Source organism: Lepisosteus platostomus, chromosome 7 (genome assembly GCF_059453375.1).
Source record: "Lepisosteus platostomus isolate fLepPlt1 chromosome 7, fLepPlt1.hap1, whole genome shotgun sequence".
Classification (NCBI taxonomy): domain Eukaryota; kingdom Metazoa; phylum Chordata; class Actinopteri; order Semionotiformes; family Lepisosteidae; genus Lepisosteus; species Lepisosteus platostomus.
The window spans coordinates 30,992,059-31,015,735 of NC_142617.1; the positions used below are offsets into that span (position 1 = coordinate 30,992,059).

General features: G+C 36.5%; 1 protein-coding gene across 6 annotated transcripts in view; it reads left to right on the top strand.

Moving 5' to 3' along the window:
• LOC148658529 (Fc receptor-like protein 5) overlaps positions 1-23,460 on the top strand; it is a 37,058-nt gene extending 13,598 nt beyond the window's left edge. Inside the window, exons 3-18 of one of the 6 annotated variants that reach the window (XM_088639813.1) lie at positions 964-1,254; positions 2,484-2,777; positions 3,307-3,600; positions 5,195-5,488; positions 7,545-7,838; positions 8,312-8,608; positions 8,736-9,029; positions 9,305-9,601; positions 9,795-10,094; positions 14,537-14,638; positions 14,917-14,982; positions 15,067-15,129; positions 15,498-15,584; positions 15,985-16,029; positions 20,046-20,090; positions 23,080-23,460. In XM_088639813.1, coding sequence (XP_088495939.1) covers positions 964-1,254; positions 2,484-2,777; positions 3,307-3,600; positions 5,195-5,488; positions 7,545-7,838; positions 8,312-8,608; positions 8,736-9,029; positions 9,305-9,601; positions 9,795-10,094; positions 14,537-14,638; positions 14,917-14,982; positions 15,067-15,129; positions 15,498-15,584; positions 15,985-16,029; positions 20,046-20,090; positions 23,080-23,120 — 3,104 coding nt within the window. In that variant the 3' untranslated portion in view covers positions 23,121-23,460. Of the gene's footprint in view, positions 1-963; positions 1,255-1,297; positions 2,357-2,483; positions 2,778-3,306; positions 3,601-5,194; positions 5,489-7,544; positions 7,839-8,311; positions 8,609-8,735; positions 9,030-9,304; positions 9,602-9,794; positions 10,095-14,536; positions 14,639-14,916; positions 14,983-15,066; positions 15,130-15,497; positions 15,585-15,984; positions 16,030-20,045; positions 20,091-23,079 lie in introns of those variants that run through there. The other 5 variants (XM_088639814.1, XM_088639815.1, XM_088639819.1 and 2 more) reach the window with 5 other exon arrangements.
• Positions 23,461-23,677: the final 217 nt, after the last annotated feature.

Below are 23,677 nucleotides of genomic sequence, written 5' to 3' on the forward strand. Positions count from 1 at the left end.
AGTAAATAAAGTAGTCACCACAATCTTTTGTCCGCTTAGCAGTTCAAATGAAGCATGTTTCAGTTAAAGAGGAACTGGAAGAAACAGAAAGACTACTGTTAAGTATATACAGTATTCCCTCAGGAGACATGGTGGAGTCAGGGAATTTTGGTTTTGATTGGCACATTGACAGCACTGATATATTTAATAATCTGCACCTGGTCACAATAATGACTCTTCTTCTGTAGAGAATCATGGTTAAATTTAGTGACCTGATATTTTGTATCATATCTCCTTTCCTTTTTCCTACTCTTTGCTTTACAGTATTTGTTTAGCAGAAATAATATAGTGTATATACAGTACAGAAGCATTCTTTATATAGGCAAATGCAAATACATATGCTAAAATATTTATACAAGTAAATACTTATATTCTTATTTTATTTCTCAATTGAAAGTACTGTACTAATTGAAAATACTGGTTCATTTTAAATGATAATATCTAATTGTTTACTTGGCCCGTAACCCCCTCAACCAGTCAGCTATTTAGACAGTAAATGAATACTTAGAGATAATAGTGTTAACTGGACTGGCCAGTACCCCTGAAAGCCATTTACAGTACAGTATATACTGTATGATTTGAGATGATAGTAGGCCTTTGGGACATGATGTTAGGATTTTATAATAACACATTAAATATTAACATTGCAGTTAACAAAACTATGTATATGTTTGTTTGCTTCACTTAAAGTATGTGCATAGGAATGTGAACTATAGACTTGAAGCGCAAAAAACAGGACAGACAGCCTTACACATCACTGCTTCTCATGTTGCCATTGTAATAGTGAGTTTTTGGCTCATAATAGGAGCAAAAGATATGTGATGTTTTAAAAAAGACTTTAAAATGTTTCCTGTATGGATTAAATATAGAAAAGGGTGAAAACATTTTCAATAATAATAATAAAATTAACTTCTTCTTTTTCAGAAACCAATCATAAGCCCATCTTGACTCGTGAACCTTCCAGTAAAGACATATACACGGGAGACAGTGTCACCCTGACCTGTGCAATTGGGGAAGGTTCTGAAGGCTGGAATTATTTCCTGTTCAAAGACACACAGGCACTGCCCACAAGTGACAGTGGAAGTACTGCTGGATGCAGTTATACCATCAGCTCTGCTGCTCTGTCACACAGTGGAGAATACAGGTGTATCGCTCAGAATAGGAGTACAGGCTCTTATTCTGAATACAGTGATTCTTTAAAATTAAATATACATGGTAAGAATCTGTATAAATATTTAGATTTTATCTTCAATCTCTCGTAATGCTATAGAATAGAACTTCACTTCAGGCAGGAGAGTTTATGCAAATATATAGATATTCATTAAATATTCCCATTTCTCTGTTAGGTGATTTGCATTAGGCCTTGTTCTTAAGGTATCCCTGCCATCTTAGGGAATGTTTTGAAGCCTAGAGTGCTTGACAAGAAGTGGCCCCTACCTAGACAGAACGTCACCCCTCCAACAGGGATAAAAACCTTTTGAGATAAAGAGGAGAACTGGACTAAAATGCAACAAGGCTGATTTCTGTTTAACTGAATATGGATTGACAGAGGATTCCTTTTTCTGTGTTCATTGGATGTGTTTTAGTACTGATTATCAAATGTGTTATAGATAGTCTTCCCATGTAGTGATCATTTGTGGAAAAACAAAGTAAACTCATATGTTGTTTTCAGGAAGGAAATGTTTCGGCCAAATCATCATTTCTCTTTACATAAACATAAAACTCCTGTACTCGAAATTGGACTGTTGTTTTATAAAATCACATATTGGTAAAAATAGGAACAATACATAAAACATCAAATTGTACATTTTAGTCTGAAACTGTAGCATTCTTTAATCTTTTTTAGATAGTACTGTATTGCATGGTCTTCATTGGAGCATTTTTTACTGTAGATGAATCATCTGTAGTAATGTTTCGTTTCATTCAGTAATGTTTCATCTATGAATTGGCTTCATTACTCTGCTCTCCTCCCCACTGATAGCTGATGTGTGGTGAGCGTTCTGGCACATTATGGCTGCCATCGCATCATCCAGGTGGATGCTGCACATTGGTTTCTCCCATGGAGAAATATACACAGGAGACAGAATTACCCTGATATGTGACGCTGGGGGACGTTCTGTTGGCTGGAAGTATCTCTGGTATAAAGACACACAGGGAGCAGTCCTACTCAACACTGACAGCAGTAGGACTGATGGGTCCAGTTACACCATTAGCTCTGCTGCTCTGTCCCACAGTGGAGAGTACTGGTGTCGAGCTAGAAGGGGAAAAGTGTTCTATTACACTGATCACAGTGATTCTCTGCATATAGAAATCATAGGTAACAAATTAAATTAATAAAATGATTCATCCTTACATCTTGATGTTATCTTAATGTTTGATACTGTGGATGTTATTTCAATACACAACTGCTTTATTTGGTAGTTTCAATCTTGTCTTATGTGCAGCTCGACCACAGGCAGCACTGACCTTGGAGTCTGGATGGACAGAGATATTCATAACAGAAAGTGTGACTATGAAGTGTGAGATTGAGGGGGAGTCTACTGAGTGGACTTATAAATGGTACAGAAATGGACAGCAGTTTCCTGTAGACAAAACAGTCCCCAGTAAGAGAAATGGAGACACATACACAATCTTCTCTGCTGAGCAGTCACACAGTGGCAAATATACATGTATAGGGGAAAACAGAAAAAAATCACTTTTCTCTGAAACTAGCAATGCTTTTACAGTGAAGGTGTCCGGTAGGTATTTTCTGACACTGATTTATTTTACTGTGATCCTCCAACTATGTTTGTGCTGTTGTGTTTTTTTTTTAACTAATACTCTGGCTTTCTTCAAGAAATGGCTGTATGAGATGCAGTACTTGGGTCACTTGGATACTAACTACCTGATGGGTATTTTGTTTGGATATTTGTGATGTTTTTTTATGCAATCTGCATGTTCATATACTATATGATCCATAAAACCGTTGACAATATAAAAGACTTTTGAGATTAAAAATGGAAATGTTTAGGTTTACATTTGAAGTTCTAAACCTAAAAATCCTACAGTCCTAAAGTAAAAATGAATATAAGTGATATTTTGTCCTGTGTTCATGCATTACTTCACTGCCCTGTGTTTCTCTGCCAGAGAAAGAAAAAGAAAAAAAACACATGGACAGTAAGCTGTTCGAGGACTTTTTTTTGCATTTAGACAAAAAAAAACCAAATGTACTATAAAATCTGTATTAACATTAAAAAACACCTTTTCTGACTCTCTAATTATTCACAGCCCTACCTAAACCTGTACTGAATCTGGAGTCTGGGTGGACAGATATATTCACCGCAGAGAAAGTGGCTCTGAAGTGTGCGATTCAGATGGATTCTGCTGAGTGGATCTATAAATGGTACAGAGATGGACAGGAGCTTTCTTTAGACAAGGCCAGTTCCAGCAACAGTAACAGAAACAGATACACAATCACCTCTGCTGCTCAGTCAGACAGTGGAAAATATACCTGTAGAGGTCAACATAGAAGAAAATCACTTCCCTCTGAAAGCAGTGATGCTGTTACACTGCAGGTGTCTGGTAAGTATTTCTGACACATATTCATTCTAACTGAGATCCATCTCCCTAACTTGAAAGTGCTGAAATTTCAGTGGCTTTTCTGTTTGATTTCCCAAGTTAATCCCTGTATTTTCATACTTAATTTAAAAATGCCCTCCTGTTTTGCCATCCAGAATACACATTTCCTAGGAATAACAACACAATCACAAATTTGGCTCAACCTGCTTGACTGAGGATCAGCCCCCTGGCCATAGGATGAAGAGACTGAGCCCCTCATGTGGAGTGAGGAGTTAACAAGGGGTAGCTGCAAATGTGGAGATACGGAGGAGAAGTGATGAAAAAAGGGAGAGAGCAGGACTATGTATGGCATATAGAGTTTATATGAGTAAATTACTTCTGGAATTATTTTAAAATCCTGACAGCGGAGGTTAATTTTATTTGGCTGTTGTTATCCTTCACAAATGTTTGTTATCAAGTCCATTTTAAGCAAAAATGTCTAAAGTCTTTATTAACTGTTCTGTAAGGGATGAAGATTGATTATAAAATGGAGCTACAGTATTTTGGCCTATTGCATTGTTTGTAGTATTGTTTCATACTGAAATATTGAAGCACAGGCAACAATATAGGGAGTATGTTTCTTTTAACTCATTTTGTTTCCTTTATTTTTTATTTTATTCTGGTTTAAAGGATTATAGAAGTGCCCTTGTGTCCTGAGCAAAGATTAACTTTAAAACATTCAATTTATTTTTGTTTTTCATTTTTTTTTTCACATTTAAGAGACCAGAATTTAAAATCCAAGGAAGTTATATTCAAACTTTTCAATGCATTAGTAAGACCTTATATGGAATATTGTGTTCAATCTTGGTCATCATATCACATAACTACACTGAACCTTTAGAGAAAGATCATCATGAGTAACAGTAATAATTGCTTGGACAGATTGCCTTATACAGATATTACAAAACAACTTGAACTCTTAGGTCTAGAACGAATGAGATTGAGAGGAATTTAATCTAAGAATATGAAATATTACATTGGAAAGAAGTTTCATAGACACTTCCCTGTACAGAATCATGCTGATCTAACATGACTTATTAAACACCTACTGTACTGTACATTATGAACAATTACCTATTTGTTATTTGTTATGGTCTAATTTTTATATGCCTTATTCCCAGTGAATGAAATTTGTCATTGAATGTTTTCTCTCCCCTCTCACTGGTCATTTTAATTGATGTGATCAGACACAGGTAGGGGCATTGCTTCTCATATAACCTGCTTGCTCATAAAATATGCTATAACCAAAACTACACTAAATAAAAACACTTTAAAAGGTAAAATGTTTAAGATTAGAAATGAAATTAATATATTACTGTAATATTTTCAATTTAGTAGTTGGCATTTAATCCTGAGTTCCTGCATATCTTCAGTGGTCTCCAAAAGGGGAGAGAAAGAATAGGAATTTATGTTGGATATTTAGGTGGCTATGGAGTGTGTTCTAGGATTTCTTTACATTATGGCAAGATAAAACTCCAGTGCACTGAATTACAACTTAAATATCTATCTTGCCTCATATCTACATAACTCAACATTTCTGACCCTCTAATATTCACAGCTCTACCTAAACCTGTGCTGACATTGGAGTCTGGATGGACAGATATATTCACCACAGAGAAAGTGACTCTGAAGTGTGCGATTCAGATGGATTCTGCTGAGTGGATCTATAAATGGTACAGAGAGACACAGGAGCTTCCTGTAAACAAGGCCAGTTCCAGCAACAGTAACAGAAACAGATACACAATCCCCTCTGCTGCTCAGTCAGACGGTGGAAAATATACCTGTAGAGGTCAACATAGAAGAAAATCACTTCCCTCTGAAAGCAGTGATGCTGTTACACTGCAGGTGTCTGGTAAGTATTTCTGACACCTATTCATTCTAACTGAGATCTGACTACCAAAAATAAAGGTGCTAAAATTAATATGCTTCTGCATTTTAGTTTTTCAAACTGATTCCTCTTCCTTCATACTTTGTTTCAAATTTTCTTCGAGTTTTGCTACTAAAAAAAAAAAATTTAAGCAAAAAAGAATAAAGTATTTCTGATATCTATTCATTCCATGACTAATCTCCCAAAAATGAAGATGCTGATACTTCAGGTCTTTTCCATTTCATTTTTCAGTTTTGCTACATAAACATAAATTTAAGACAAATGACTGTAGTCTTCACAGAAGAACATGGGTCTGGAAAAAAGTGTTCATGCCCAGATTTATTTAGTATTTTCACACTGAAATGACTAGAAAGGTCATACAAATATCAACCATAAAAACTACAAAATAATTTCCACAATTAAAAATAAATTCTCTGTAAGGGTTGGAGACTGATTCTAAAGTGGAGTCATTTAGGACTTATTATATTGTTTAGAATATTGTTTTACAGTAGGATATTGAGAAGACAGCTATAGTGAGACTTTTACCTTACACTATTTTTATCCTTTATTTACTGTTTCAATTCTATTACGTGGGAATTGTGGCAACAGTTATAACTATGAAAAATATATTTATGTTTCTAATGTTTTACTTTAACATTTAAATGAGTGGCATTGGAAATCAAAGAAAGTTATTCTCACGATTTGCAATGCAGCAGGATCTTGACATTTGTAAGGGTTCTTTGCAGGGCACCTTCACAAATAGCTAAATTTGCTTATAACCAAGTCCACACCCATATTGTCGCATAATGAACTTCAGTATACAGTATTAAGTGTATAACTTAAATACAATCCTATAGCAATAAGCAAACAAAAACAACATGAATCCCTCCACTGTGTCCTGTGGATGTCTGCACTTTCTCTCTCTGCCTCTGTGATTAGCACACACCCTCATCCTAGTGTTAATCCCACATCAGCAGGGTCCGCTTGTCGGCACGCCCGTCTCCATTTGGTGGTTTGAACCAAGTCTTTGAGCCGACATTGCCATTAACTGCGACCGAGAATACTCCAACCGCCGCGTAGCTCCGCCTGCCGTCAGAGTGGGGTGAGGGGGGGGGAGGAGAGCAGAGTGATGTAGCCAGTTCATAGAGGGGGATTATTAGGAGGCCATGACTGGTAAGGGCCAATGGGAAATTTGGCCAGGACGCCGGGGTTACACCCCTACTCTTTTCAAGAAACACCCTGGGATTTTTAATGACCACAGAGAGCCAGGACCTCGGTTTTACGTCTCATCCGAAAGACGGCGCCTGTTTACAGTATAGTGGCCCCGTCTATTAGAATTACTGTCTAATTTTTATACCCCTTTTCCCAGGTAATGAAATGTATCATTGAATGTTTTTTTGCCCTCTCACTGTCTCATTTTAATGGATGTATCTTATAAGTTAAGTTCACTTTATTAGTCATATACTGTACAATTTCTTGCATTTGGAATTAATCTTTTCACATACCCCAGCTTGCTCTCCATGAGACACAGACAGGGAGAGAAGCTTGGGGTCAGAGTGCAGGGTCAGCCATTGTACAGCGCCCCTGGAGCAGTTGGGGTTAAGGGCCTTACTCAGGAGCCCAACAGAGTAGGATTCCTCTGCCAGCTGCAGGATTTGAACAGACAACCTTCAAGCTACAGGCAAAGATCCCTACCCACAGTGCTACTGCTCCACCCACAGTATATTATAATCAAAACAGCACTAAATAAAGCCTTTAAATGCTGGAATGAAATTTGTATAAAAGAATAAATTTAATGTACACATTTCATATTAATAGTTGACTTTTCATCCTGTGTTTCTGCGTATCCTCAGTGGTCTAGCATAAGGAAGAGAATGAAGACAAATTTATGTTGGACAATCAGCTGGAAATAAAGTCTGTTCAAGGATTTGCTCCCTTGACAACTTTAAACTCATGTGTACTGAATTAAACGTAAACATCTGTCTAGTCTCAAATCTGTGCACCCTGTAACACAACATTTCTGACCCTCTGATACACATAGCTTTACCGAAACCTGTGCTGACTCTGGAGTCTGGATGGACAGAGAAATTTACCACAGAGAAAGTGACTCTGAAGTGTACGATTCAAATGGATTCTACGGAGTGGATCTATAAATGGTACAGAGATGGACAGGAGCTTTCTTTAGACAAGGCCGGTTCCAGCAGTAGGAATGGAAACAGATACACAATCTCCTCTGCTGCTCAGTCAGACAGTGGAAAATATACCTGTAGAGGTCATCATAGAAGAAAATCACTTCCCTCTGAAAGTAGTGATGCTGTTACACTGCAGGTGTCTGGTAAGTATTTCTGACACATATTCATTCTAACTGTTATCCAACTACCCAAAATAAAGTTGCTGAAATATCAGCTTCTCCATTTTATTTTAAAAAAATGAACACTGTACTTCCATACTCAATTTAAAAATGTCTTCAAGTTTTGCAACAATAGTGTTTACTTTGCTTTAATCTTCTTTTTTCTTTATTTCTTGTTGCAGTTCTGCATTACAGAATTATAGAAAAAGCCCAGGGGCATCGGGAAATTTAGAACATGGATTTTTAACATGCAGTAGAGTAGAATTTAAAATTAAGTTAAGTTATTTTAAGGCTTTGTAATACATTAGTAAGGTCATAAAGACCATTTGGCAGCTTTAGAGAACATTCAGAGATGAATGATATAAATGATTTGAAGCTAATATACAGTAGACTAGACTTATTGTATACTAATGTCTTTTCAGCAAAACATAGCAATAACTGATTAACTTCTGTTGCAGATACAAAACCAAAGCCCACCCTGACCCTGGACCTCTTCTATGGAGAAATATACACAGGAGACAGAATTACCCTGATATGTGACGCTGGGGGACATTCTGTTGGCTGGAAGTATCTCTGGTATAAAGACACACAGGGAGCAGTCCTACTCAACACTGACAGCAGTAGGACTGATGGGTCCAGTTACACCATTAGCTCTGCTGCTCTGTCCCACAGTGGAGAGTACTGGTGTCGAGCTAGAAGGGGAAAAGTGTTCTATTACACTGATCACAGTGATTCTCTGCATATAGAAATCATAGGTAACAAATTAAATTAATAAAATGATTCATCCTTACATCTTGATGTTATCTTAATGTTTGATACTGTGGATGTTATTTCAATACACAACTGCTTTATTTGGTAGTTTCAATCTTGTCTTATGTGCAGCTCGACCACAGGCAGCACTGACCTTGGAGTCTGGATGGACAGAGATATTCATAACAGAAAGTGTGACAATGAGGTGTGAGATTGAGACGGGCTCTGCTAACTGGAGCTATAAATGGTACAGAAATGGACAGCAGTTTCCTGTAGACAAAACAGTCCCCAGTAAGGGAAATGGAGACACATGCACAATCCTCTCTGCTGCTCAGTTACATAATGGGCAATATACCTGTAGAGGAGAAAGTAATTTTAATCCATTTTACTCCAACAACAGTAATTCTGTGATACTGAAGGTATTTGGTAAGTATTATCTAATACTGCATAATTTTAACTGTGATATTTTTTCTTATAACAAAAGTAATGATGACATCTCTTCAAGTTCTTCTTGCTAGACCACTTTTCTAATTGTATTCCTTTCATAAGAACATAAGACTTTATAAAATGCTATAAATGAAAGGGAAGTAATCACCTTATTTTTCTTCTTGAAGGAATATTAACCCGGTGTTAATAACATTGTTTTAGAACAATGTGGTTGTGACAGAACCAGAACACATTATTTAACTTTCGTGTTTCAGAAACAAAGCCAAGGCCAATTATGACACAGGAACTCCCCATTGGAGAGATATACAGAGGAGATAGGGTCACCCTGACCTGTGGGCTTGTGGGAAATTCTGCTGGATGGGAGTATCTCTGGTACGAAGATAGACAAGGACTAGTTCTCCTCAACACAGACAGCAGCAGGACTGATGGGTCCAGTTACACCATTGAGTCTGCTACTATATCTAACAGTGGAGAGTACAGGTGTCAAGCCAGAAGGGGGACTGTGCCCTTTCATTCTCAAAACAGTGATACTCTTACATTAAACATATCAGGTATGTTACTGGAATATTTTGATTTACTTTTGAAATCTGATTTTTCTTTGTCAAAGGAGAACATAAAGAACTTCATTCTGTCATGATTTGAACCCCTTCCCCTTAAGGGTGCTCTGGCTCTTTCACATTTTACCTGATCTCCTGCATACAAATGTACAAGTTTAAAACAATATTTTTTTTCATCTCATTGTAGTAGAGGCTCGACCTCAGGCTGTGCTCATCCTGGAGACTGTATGGACAGAGATTTTCACTACAAACTATGTGACAATAAAATGTGAAGTTAAGGACAGCTCTCTTGAGTGGAACTACACATGGTACAGAGATGGACAGGAGGTTCCACAAAATGCAAGTGACTTTGGTAGAGGATATGCAGAGAGATTCACATTTAATTCTGCAACTGAATCACAGAGATCTAATTTCAGCTGCAGAGGGAAGAGGGAAATGAAACCCACCTACTCCTTTGAGAGTGATGTTCTTATACCGAAGGATATCAGTGAGTCATCTTTTTTTCCTTTTAAATAAATACAATAATAAATAGCAACTATAATTTTCCCTGTATGCTAATATAATAATTAAGTCAAATAAACTCGTCAAATAACATAAGTATATACTTAAGACTTACACAAATTATAAAAGTGTCATCAAAACAGATTATTAAACCATAGTATTTTCAGCGTGAATATTGTAAAAACTTTACATATACAGTATAGTGTTGGGTATGATCTTCATGAGCATTAACACAACATTTACCTTATCGACCTTTGTAGGTCAGGACTGTGAGTTAGACTTTCCTCTGGAACTGGGAGGTCAGCAATCTGATTTTGACCCTGCATTGTGGTACTGTAGCTGCATAATGTAGATCATTAATTACAGTAACACCTAACAGTGAAGCACTAACCGGGCATTTGCTGTTCTCCTGTCCTAACTGAGGGTTGTTGACCTCTTCTGTTTTACTCAGAATAGCCTCAGTGGTAGAAGAATTTGAGGTGGTCACTTTAGTAAGGTCAGATCACAGATCAATGGCCAGTGTTACACGAGCACCTGCTTTTTCAACTGTCTATAATCAATTATTAACCCATTGGGTTTCAGCACTGGAAGGTGTGGGAACTTACAGTATGAGTGATTTACCAATGAAATTCATTCACTCACGCATAAGTTATTGTTCTGTGAGAGAGTGCAGTGTGTCTGTGATTGAGTCACGCATAGCAGAAGAAATATTGTACTGCTTCTCAACAGCTGGCTGGGATTCAGGAACTGTGGTGTCACGCTCACTACACCTAGAGGGTGCTCTATTTTCCTTCTGTTCCTAGTTCCCTGTGATTATTCATGTCTTTCTGGTGTGTCTTGTTGTGTAGCCTATTTATTTCCTGCTTCTGCTCTGCCACTTGCTCAGCATTGATGTTCAGTATCTGCCCTGAGACCCGCCTAGCACCAGGTCACTCCTGTCCTTGGGCTGAGGGCATTGGTTTCTATACAGCTTCTCCTGAACAGCTGAGCCCGGGCTAGCCCCCGTCTCGTCGCTACGCATAGGGTCTTAATCGCTCTCCTGTCTCTCCACGGTTCGTCCTTTCGGACATATGTGACAGTGGTGCTACACACAGTGTGCAGTTCAGTTAGGCTGCAATCACAAGCCTCCTTTGTGAAAACATCTTGGAAACCTTGAAAGTTTAGAAGTTCAGTTTCCAGAGATTAGATTTGTGTAGCTATTTTATCTGCTCTATTTATTCTATTTATCTGCTTTACACAACTGTCTGGTAGTTGTATAGCTGCTGCATCTACCCTGAAGTCTGTGGAAAGATTTTCCTGAGCACCTGTGTGAGCTGCACTCTTATCATTAAGGTGCACTCTGCCTAACCCAGCTTTGAAGAAACCCTTTACCAGTAGGACAGTTGTCATCCACTTGGACTTAGAGTGGTACCTGTTCGCTACCCCCTTTCTTCACCGGGGGACTGGGAAACTTGTGAAGCTGGAGTAGTGACTTAATGGTTAGAGCATTTGGCAGACCCATTCTGTGTGAGTAGAGACCCTGCCACGCCCTCTTCGCTCTGTGCCAGCAATTAGAGGACTTGATCCTTTTGTTCAGGTTAAGGGTGCTGCAGACCATCAGGTTTGATGTTACAACCTGTGTTGACGGATGAGAAAATACTGTTCTCCCTGCTTACTCGGTCCCCTGCTCTATTTGAGGTAGAGAGCGACATCTCCAGTTAATGTGGGGACCACCATGTCACCCTCATTTACTACCTAGCAGGTCTGAGGAACAGTTTTCCCTATGATGTTTCTCTAGGTCATCATGCAGGGAGTTGTCACCTTGGGCTCACATGTGTCTGTAACATGTGGCTTATGGTATCCAACTGGACACTAGGTCTCAATATCAGGTCTGCACCTACTCGGGCTGGGTGAGACAGCTGGGGTGCTACCGGAGGGTAGTGAACTAACTGGTTCTTACTGATATGGCTAGAAACTGAGAAGGTTCCATAGATCCATATTGGTTTGTTAGCAGAAGAGTCTCATTGGAGCATGGTTTCAGGACAGGTGTTCAATGAATTGGTCACTAGCATCTGATTTATTCAGAACTTTCAGTCCCTGCACATCAGGGAGGCAAAAACAAACTATTTCTCCAGAAGTGTCAGCTTGAAGCTAAACAGCATTTACTAAGTCTGGCATCTTTTGCTTGACTACTGCACATTAATTCTTCCCTTTTTCCTGTGTAAAACAACTCTGGCAGACTTGACTTGAGCCCACCACTATAGCTGGTGGCAATCCAGTAAAGGTGGCAGCCTATATAGCCCATTCTGTCCAATAAGCAATGGCTCTGAAAATCTGGAAATATACAGTAGATGGGATGTTTTACAATTTTTTTGCCAAATTTTAAACTTTTACCCTGTGTGTTATTCTGGAAGTGTCTTACATGCTATTAGTAGTTGTTATATTACAAGTTTCCACTCTGAGAAAGTTTCCAAAATTTTGTATGTTTTGTTTAATCTTTGTGAACTGGCTGGATGAGACTAAACATACTGCAGTCCCGGTGTCTAGCAATGCTTTACAGTGCGTAGTATTTTTAATGGTGACATTGACATATAAGTGATTTGCTTAGCTTTTCTGTACCAAACTGCCTAGAGCCAATTTGAAGACAGTTTTCTTTTCACTGAACTTGGGTTGGTCTGTGTCCAAAGTTCCAAGCTGCGATCTACATGCCTCACCCTTCCTGGGGTTCTCCCACCCAATCAGATGGGATGTCAGAGGAGGAGGAAGAAGGTCCTGACTTGTTGACACATGTGTGGGGCATGCACTGCAATGCCGAGGGAGTGGCCCTGACCTCATTCACACTACCAGGAGCCAAGCGAGTGGCATTGGAGTCTCCTTGGTTACTCCTAGGCTTGGACGTCGTGCGGGGCTCTGTCAATATTGACCGCTGCATGGTTAACCCTACTTTGATGGCTTTTACCCACCTCAGGGCTAAATCGGCCAGGGTTGCTTTTATAGCGTGAATATGCTTTTTGCGCCATATTTCTGATAGCGGATGATCTCATTGTCTTTGCATCTGCATGCAGTACAATCGCGTCTCTGACCGATGGGTGAAGGATTTGCAATGAATAAACTATTAAAGTTAACATCCTCATCAGATTCCTGATAAGTCTGCCATGCAAAGTATATCAACCTAAATGTTTCGCAAAATACAAGAGGAGACTTGGTTTTCACCTGTGGTTCTGGGAAGAAATCAGCTTGGAGACTTGATGGAGCCCATCGACACTATATATTGTTAAATGTACATCATTGATAAAGTTTTACAACATATTTTATCAGAGGGGCCTTTTTAGCTGCATCCCTCTGCATTTGGAGAGAGGCACCAGCTACTTGGTCAAGACACACCAAGATTATTAGATAGATTTAATAACTTTAATAACATTTAATTCTAAATGAAGTCTGGTCTCTACACATTAAAACTCATCTGTAATTCGGTAAACAATGTTTTGTGGCATTGCACTGTAACTGCTTGAGAATGTAAGAGGGCTTATTTAAATATACTGTACCTCTCTTGCCCCTTACTTGGATAGCTTTCTGGGATATGAAAGCATTTCCAGGAGAATGCTTACATTAATAATAATGATAATTATTATTTACACTTACTGTATATAGAGCTTTTTCTGGACACTCCACTCAAAGTGCTTAACAAGTAATGGGGACTCCCCTCCACCACCACCAATGTGCAGCATCCACCTGGATGATGCGATGGCAGCCATAGTGCACCAGAACGCTCACCACACATCAGCTATCAGTGGGGAGGAGAGCATAGTAATGAAGCCAATTCATAGATGGGGATTATTAGGAGGCCATGATTGGTAAGGGCCAATGGGAAATTCGGCCAGGACGCCGGGGTTACACCCCTACTCTTTTCGAGAAACACCCTGAGATTTTTAATGACCACAGAGAGTCAGGACCTCAGTTTTACGTCTCATCCGAAGGACGGCGCCTGTTTACAGTATAGTGTCCCCGTCACTATACTGGGGCATTAGGACGCACATGGACCGCAGGGTGAGCGCCCCCTGCTGGCCCCACTAACACCTCTTCCAGCAGCAACCTTAGTTTTTCCCAGGAGGTCTCCAATCCAAGTACTGACCAGGCTCACACCTGCTTAGCTTCAGTGGGTTCCCAGTTGTGAGTTGCAGGGTGATATGGCTGCTGGCATTAGATCGTTTGCATGTAAATGTAAAAAGATACAAAGTCCATGTTTATTTATGAGATTTCTTGGTTAATTGAAAACATGTTAAATCAAAGTCAATGCATAGGTGATGAAAAAGCAAACTGAATGCAAATTAAAATGAGATAAAATATAATGTTCCTTTCCCTAAATGTTTGTACTATAAGTGCGTTATGATATTTGAACCATAATACCATCTAAAATTTATATTTCTCCTTTTGTCTTTCTTCTTGCAGTTCAGAAATGGAAGGTCATTGTGGGTTTTTCTTGTACTCTGAGTCTGATTGTGTTTCTTGTAGTCTTGTTCTTGTTTTGTATGAGGATCTGCAAAACATCAGGTGAGATCTGATGAAAATTCAAATGACATCTGTGGCATTGTTTGCATTATCCAATTTATTTTTTGTACTGAATTTGAACAATGACAGCTGTTGAGATTTGAAGATACTCTACCTGCATCAATTTGTCTTAGTGTTTTTTCTGTGGTCTGTTGATACAGTACTTATATATCTGCTTAAAAAAGACACTAACTGCTATATATTAAACATTATATTAAATGTTTTTGACTTGCTGTTTTCTCTACCTTTTCTGTCTCATTGTATGTTGTTATTTTTCACAGGTCAGAGCACTAAAAATCAAGAAGATATGTTTATTTCAATGAACGACCAAAAATCCAAAAACTCAGGTAAAAAATAATGTTTCGGTCTACTCCATGATCCATTATTCACTCTCTTTGACTTGTCCAATAATGTAGTCTTCTCTACTCCAGGTAATCCCATAATTCAGAATCTTTACAAAATAAAAGACTGTTCTCTTGAAAACATATATGCAGGTAAGTAAAAAATTCAGCACTGTTTCTCAGTTCGTCATGAACATGTTCAGAAAAAACAAGTTAATCTATTCATTTATTATTTCTGTGTGAATCTTCAAACTTTAAGATAATTACAAGACTCATTCGCCCTACAAAAGCATTTGTAGAAATAATTAAATAAAGCTGTAGCATTAGACATATTATGTAATCTAGGATTTTACTTATTAAAATGTGTGCTTAACTTAATATGAAACCATAGATAGTTTTTAAGAAATCAAATTAATCTGACTGCATTTAAGCATTTTTTTTCAGATGTATTACTCTTTCTTTTTCTCTTCCTTTCTAGTACACTTACTATATTTCACGTTTCTTATTTTCATATCCTTTAGGAAACTCTATGGAAGAGACTACCAGTTTAAATTTTCTCAACAGAGATACTAGTGAGTCTATGAGACAACCCCTTCATGTAATATCATGTAATTATTTGTTTCAACCATCTGTGATCTGTCTGCTTTCAAATATGTTTTTAACTATGTCATTGATTCTCAGGCAGCGGGTGTGATTTGCTTATTTGTTGTATTTTATTATGTTTTTGTTTGTATATGATTATTATTGTCCTCATTTAAAATTCAAAAACATATGTGTCTGAATATTAACGAGCTCTTTCTGCAGTCAAAAGATGGGTGTTACTGGTCAATGTTATCAATGACTAATGAGGAGAAAACTGCTGTACATGGTGAAAAATTTGAAAGCTCTTTCCACCCTAACCTAGAAGGATGTTCATTGTAGTATAATTTTCATATACAGTATGAATTTGAATTGCCCAAGGTAAGGGTTTCTGCTAAGCAAACAAATAAAACGTATTTATGCTTGCAGGTCAACTCACAGAAAAAAATATAGGTATACTCTCTTCTTTTAAAGGTAAGTGCCCCTTTTCTCTCAATCAAAAAAATAACAAATTGCTATTTACGTAAACCATATTGATATTGACATGTCATCAGTTCATTTAGTTGACAGTTCCTAGACTATAAATGCTGACAAAAATTTGTATAATAAAAAACAAGAATATTAATACATGTGTGCGAGGTGCACCGGGTTAGAAATAACATGAAAGCATTATATTAGATTTTCATCTTTAACAGTTAAATGTCTGCAGTAGAGCTCTTAACACAATACAAATGTGAGCTATTACAAATATTAAATAGGTTTTAAAATTGAAAGAGAAAACTAAAGAATATATTATTAAAGTTTATTTTTGCAGCTTAGTGTATGTAGTATTTATTGGTGAGAAACAATTGGAGTTTCTCTTATTTACAAGTTCCTCTTCACAAGTCATTTCATGAAAGGCTTGTCAGTGATGCCTTTTATAGAATTCTTCTGAACTGTTCTGAACGTTTGAGTTTCTATCAGCACAGAGAAAACTTTCCCTTTAAAAAGACCCTTTAAATCACTACCTGTCATGAACCTCTCCAGAGGTCTCACCCTTACTTTCTGTCTATAACTAGATCTTAATATTCACTGCTTGTATTCCTTTTACTCAAACTGACTTTCCACTGGTACTAACACCACTTTATACAATCACTAGCCCAGCCAGCTTTAGCTACGGTAAATTAATTCTATTTAGTTGTTAATTTGTTTGGCACAGCAGTCTTTACTGAATCCAAATCACTAAATTTAATCTATTGAGCGTGGCCACTGAGGTTATGGAGTTTAGGACTTAATCCAAACCTAATCCACTTTAAGAACGCTTACATATACCAAAGGGTACAACCTATGGTCTTAGATTTTTCTTACCAGAGTTCTTGTGATAATAGCTCTCACTTTGTGATGCTCACTCAAACCACGATACCAGATACAAGTTCTCTTTCGATGTACAGTGCAGAAAATTTACCATTGATAAAGACAACACTTCTCCACATACAGTAGTAGTGCTGTAGAATTAAAGCATTCAGATAAAGTAAAATAATCTTTCTGTTGTATTTAATTTGGTAAGTATGATGAACTTCCAATAAACAAAATGCATTGGAATTCTGACACAAACTAGGACCTCATAAACTTGGTCAATTATGACACCCTCAGTAATGAACTGTCCATATCCATACCTTTTTTTCTACCATTCCAAGAAGGGTATTGAGTAAGGAAGAAAACTACATGACCTCACAACCAATAACTGCTTGTGATGACTTGTCTTAAAAGATACTGCACAGCAACTGGGATTTGCTTTCTCATTCTCTTAACGTCTGATATCTCACAGCAAAAAGAATCCTATAATTGTTACTGTTGTTGTCAGATTGGCAACTCAAACAGCTTAGCCTCAAGTGATTGCCAGACTGAGAAAGACTGGCATAAACCAGAACTCTGCCAAAGAGTTTGTCTGCAACAAGAGAAGTTTGGACGAGCTTCGAATTGTAATTTTGCCTGATCAACAAAATGATAAAATTGGATGTTTGTCAACACCACTGAGTAGCTACTGGCTATTCATCATAACAGCAACAACCATGAGTACCAGACTAACTCATTCCTTACTTGTGAATAGACCTCAGAGACTCTTTGCATTCCAGGAAAGCTGACTGCAGGAAATAGCAAAGTAGGAAATACTTTCTTTTGTATGTGCCACTGGACTTCATTGCCACAGAGCCAACAAAGATTGGACTGTTGTGACTTGATCCGGTATTCCACTCTCTCTAGGACATTCAAATACAGTATATCTTACAAAAAAATGCCCAGCTATTTATAGGAGACTAGGAGACTGCTTCAGAGAACATGTTAGGGCTGTGAAGATTAAAGATTATTCCAAGCCCATAGTTTCTCATTTCACCTCAGACAGCCATGATCACACTGATCTGTCTCTGTTCTCAAAGAAGGGTTTCTCAACTCCCACAGCAGAAAGACAACAGAAATTAAACTCATCCTGAAACTACTGTAGGTTCACACCTTCCCCCTTCTCTCAATGATAGACTTATTTTCCTGTAATCGTCTTTATTCTCATGCAGGTTTTGACTTCACAACTTTCTCCACCCCTCTCCACTTTGCAATTTCTGACTGGTCTCTCTTCCTTACCCCTCTCCATCCTCCTACACTTTTCCAGCTTTTGTTCTCCTGTGCCATTTTAATCTTTGCCGTCTACCCTGTCTTTCTCACACCTGAAGGAGGCTCCACGGCCGAAATGTTATGTTTCCTTTCTTTTCTTTTCAGCATGAAATAAACCCTTTACCAGTTGCTTTGAAGCCTGTGCATGCTGACACAGCTACCTACTTGAACAATAACAAACAGTTTGACTACTAATCTAGTTAGAGTCAATGTATAGTCAATTAAACCTCTTGCTATTATATCTTGTAATCCCTGAATAATGGATCAGCAATTTTTATGTATCATGGCATATTGCATCATATATAGTCACTTTTCTCTTGATTAATTTTGCACATTTAATTATTCAATTAAAGAAAATTCTGATCTGTTTCCTTTGAATTTTATGTCACCATTTATGATGATTTATTCATACTTCCCATGAAGTACTCACAGAATTTATTGTTCTAATTTCTAATTGTTTTCTTTCATTATGACAGCAGTCTTTTAATGCATTGTTCCAATTTAATAGAAAATCCTTCTACATTGTCCTGATGAAGAAAATGATGTGTTGACAGAGTTGCATTTTCAAGCACTATTTTTCTTAACTTACATTTATATTTTTAAGCTACCTGCATGTAACTGCCTGCACTTGTACTGTATATTGTGGGTGTGTTTTACATCTCAGTTTGAAACAATGGGCGCTATTTTTAGTTTTTGGTCTTTCAGTGCTGGTCAGAACAGACCAGTACTATAAACTGCTGATTATCACAGCTAGTCTGTGTAATTAAAATTGTTCAGATTTTGTTCTTGTGTTTTAGATTGAATTTATACTTAGTGTCCAAGCATTAAGGAGTGTTTTGTATATTTCACATTTTGTATATCCCAGACTCTGCTCAACCCTTCATGCCCATGGGGTATTATATTTTCTTACCCAGTGGCTGATATAATAATTTCAACAGTCATTATAAGAGGTCTGATGACTTCTCTATATTATTTTTATATGCTAAAATCATATCTGCACTCAATTAACATTTTTATTAAAAATCAACAATACATTCATTGCAGTTTAACAATATTTTTTCATCTCTTTCTGGCCTAAACCACATTGGTTTTACTCAAAGCAGTCCTTCAGAATTAGCAACAATTTGAACCTACAGTAAGTAAAAAAAGTACAAAAATCATCTTTTACACTGCAATAGACTAGATACAGTCAGTATACATTCATAAACCTGATAGCAGATTGAAAATTTAATATATGGAGATACAACAAAATGCCCTTTCATTCAGACTGCATGTTCCTCAGAGCAGCACAATATTTACACGAAATGTGGGTTTAATTCTCATCAAAGCATGCATCTGGTTGGGCCCTATGTATAGCAGCTTCCAGTATATCACTTCCTTATCTGTACTAACCAGAAACCACCTAAAACTCTCTTGTCCATTGATACACTCAGAATGCATTGTGAACCTCCCAAGACAAGTTTTGTTTGTGTTCTGTAACACAATAGTTTTAGAAAGATGTACTCTCTGATAAGACTGGTTTGACAATGGCTCTAAGCCCCAGATGCCACTGTACTGTAACTGCTCCATCTCAGTGATGACAGTGAAGCTAGTTGCATTGATTTTCTGAAATCTGTTTTATGAAAAACACAGTTACATTATAGTATATATACAGTATATTGCTACCACATGAACTGTGAAACTTTTCTTTTTCTGCAGAGCTCCCTTTTTAATGTTTATTTTTCATGCTTAACCTTTAATCTGTTAATTAAAATTCCTAGTCTTTCTGTATGATTTTATAATATATATAAATTAAAAATTCAATTAAAAATAGTTTTTCAAATAGTATCACTTTTTTGTACTTGCAGAGCAACCAGTAAAAGATGAAATGGGTGGACTCTCTTCATTCATAGGTAATAATTTACATTTTCTTTCTTTGTAAAACTGAACAAAATATAGAGCCCCCAATATACTTGAAAAAAATAAAGTCTCAGGATCAATTTGTTTACAGGTAAACAAATTCAAATCTCTATCTACTAATTCAGGTAAACCATTACTAATATTTACTAATATGTTTGCTGAGTTTACTAATTCATGTACACAGCTCAGTAAGTTGTACATGGATTATGTAACATGCACATTTCAATCATCTAATAATTGACTGATCATGAAAAGTATGGACTCATATTAGTGCAGTTAAGTTTAAATTGATTTAGTAAACAATATTGTCTTAATAAAAATGCAAACTATTGTCTTGAGTATTGGCAGGGTGTGTCAAGTGCTTTCACAAAAGATGAAAAGGCAGGGACCTATATTTGCACAGGAAATATGTGTGGGGTTAAAAATCTCAACATGGAACAGGAAAATGTTACAGCAATATATTTTTTTTAAAGGCATATTTTTAACGTCCACTGCAGGATACAATGTATAAAGAACGTGTGAGTTGATGTTGAATATAAACAACTACTTTAAATGTTTCTTAGAACATTTTGAAAATACCACAGTATATGACATTCAGTATATAGATCCAAACCTACAACAGTTGGCTTATCTTTCATACATGAAAGAACTAAATCAATTTGAATTCTGCAGTCCTGCAAAAACTGTTGAGAGAGTTAAATTTGAAAGAATAAGCATACATGTTGATTCATATATGAAACCTAAATAATATTTACTGTAGATATTGTACATACTGTAGATACATACTGTTAGAAATACTGTATGTGACACAGTATGTGATGTGAGAAGTGATACAGGAAAAATATTAAATATATTATTTTCACTCTGCCAATAATACCACATATGGATGAATCATAAATAATTTAAATTAAAAAAAAATATTGTCTTAGAAAATAACTTTTCAGAAGTTTTTCCAAAGTCTAAAATGAAAAAAAAAAGAATGTAATGATCTATAGAACCTAGGCACTGTTACAGTATGCGTGAAGCAGGGTGAATGCTGGGCTTCTGGAGCCCTCTTCAGGTGTGACATTGTCATTGTTATCTAACAATGTTATCTGACAATTTTGATAACAAAACTACACATTGACATTCTTTTGATGTTGCTTTTAATGACATTGATTTTCTTAATGTTGTCATGGCAACGTTAGGTTAGATATCAGCTCAGTAATATTTTGTCATATTTTCTCTTAATGCAAAATAGATTTCAAGGCTTGGAAAAGGATAACTCAGTACTGTTTTCAGCTCAGCAGTATGTTCTCTTAATGCTAACTACATTTCAAGGCTTAGAAAAGGATAACTTGGGAGTGAAAGACTGGCATATCTAAAACTGCAGTTCCACATGTATTAGGTAGTTAATGCCACATCCACACCGTCATATTGCTGGTCTAAAAAATAAGCCATCTTAGTGCGCTATCCTATGATAGGATCAATGTCTTCCACTTCTACAGAAAAGTGTTATGACATATTCCCAATGCAGAGTACAGCAATAAAAAATGGAGGAAACACTAGTACTTGGTTACAAACAGTATAAGAGGGCAAAAATACTCCCTATTCATGGGTTTCATTTTGGGCGATCCATCCTACAGTATAATGTTCAATAGTCCTACCTTTATTTAGGAGTTAGTTGTACTGTACGTTAACATGGATTATTACAAGTTCATAAATATGATAAATAATAACTGGTAGACAATATAAGGCTCTGGCTGTCCTGTGACCAAGTATCGGATAAAGCTGTTAGAAAATAGACAGATGGATAGATAAATAACGTAGACAATACATTATATATTATTGTGCTGGGCTCAGAGATATACCACCATGTGATGTTGTCACATATCAGAAATAATACTATGTTGACTGTTGCCTCATTTTTGTTTTATTTGTTAACCGTACTATTTTTGGAGACATGGTTTAACTGAATCGCATTTTACTGTAGTTGTTGTCACTTTCTGGTCAGCAGGTAATAGAGAATAAAATGACAGCCTCCTCATTGTGGGATATTCGCAGTTCAATTATTTTTAATATAGTACTCAGTGCTGTACTTCAGTTCACATGCGTTGTTTAAGACTCTGAGTTGTAGTGTGAGACATTTTAAATAATACTGTATACGCTTAATTATATTAATATCGAGATACACAGTATATATAGCATGTATGAGTTTTTGAATGCATTGCTACTATTGCCTTTGTATCTATACTTAAATCTCTGAAAAATCTTTTACTATCATCATGTTTTTATTCCTTTCTCTTCTCTGGACAAATCCCTTGCCTAAAAGATTACTCCCGTTGAGTCCTACTTTAACTGCATCTATTTTTACTGCAGAAGGGGTTTGCATACACTGAGAGGCTGAGAATTATTGATTAACTGCTTTACTAGGACAGGAAACAGGTCATATGTGTTCCACAGTGGTACAGGTACAGTACACACATTTGCATTTCATATACAGTACTTCACAACACATTGCTACAAATGCCCGTGTACAAGCATTTTCCCTTTCTTGTTGAATTATGGAGATATTATAGCATATACAATTACTATACAATGGCCTAATACAGTATGTTCCTAACTCACAATAAGGATAGTCAGTTTTTCTGCTAGGTTTATGCTATGTAATACACATTTTTCTTTTCTTTTACACTTCCACACATTAACCTAAATTTCTCAGCTTCTTAGAATATATTTTAACTTCTTAGAATAAATTAGAATACATTTACTCTGCAACAGTTGTGAACTTAATAAACATTGTACAGTATATACAGCAAACACTGTTCGTGTTAGTAGAATCCACTAAAGTAGAACATTGAAATATACATTATACATTAGTATTCAGGCTTACTGAAGAAAATATGTATTTGCCAATTTTTTTTATTGTAATCCTAATACTAGTCACAATTTAATTTCTGAATCTTTATTTTCTTTAATTTTTCCTCTCTTTTGATTTAACAGGGCGAAAGACAAGCAATGAAAGTCAGAGTTTCATACAGTGAAATGTGCATGGAGAAGAAAAAAAGGTTTTGTTTTAATTCAGAGATAGTATTTTTGTTTTTTTTGTATATTTGTATTAACTCTACATAGAACTCAGACAATTATAAGGACATTGACTAAATTGAGAAACGATACAGCATCTAAACAGTGCCATGAATATACTGTATATCATTAATGTGAGTACACGCTTAATTTAATTAAATTAATTAGCAATGGTGTGAGGTGTGGGACTAAAATTATCATAAGTGGCTACTAGTCTTCAACTGATTATCTCCTGTGCTTTTTAGCTTTTAAATATTATTTTTAATGTATATCATTCATATCTTGTATTTTCTGTTTAGTCTGTTCACATCTCACATCTATTGTCCTATATAGAACTTCAGGGTATTATTGTATAGAATTTATTTAAGGGAACACCTTGGAGTGTTCCCTTAAATCATAAATTAATCATAAATTAATACCTATACTGTATAACAAGAATATAAGTTTAGACTGTGTTTAAAAATGTTTTAAAAATAAAAAAAATAAAATACTAATTCTTAGTTTCAATTTTATTTTT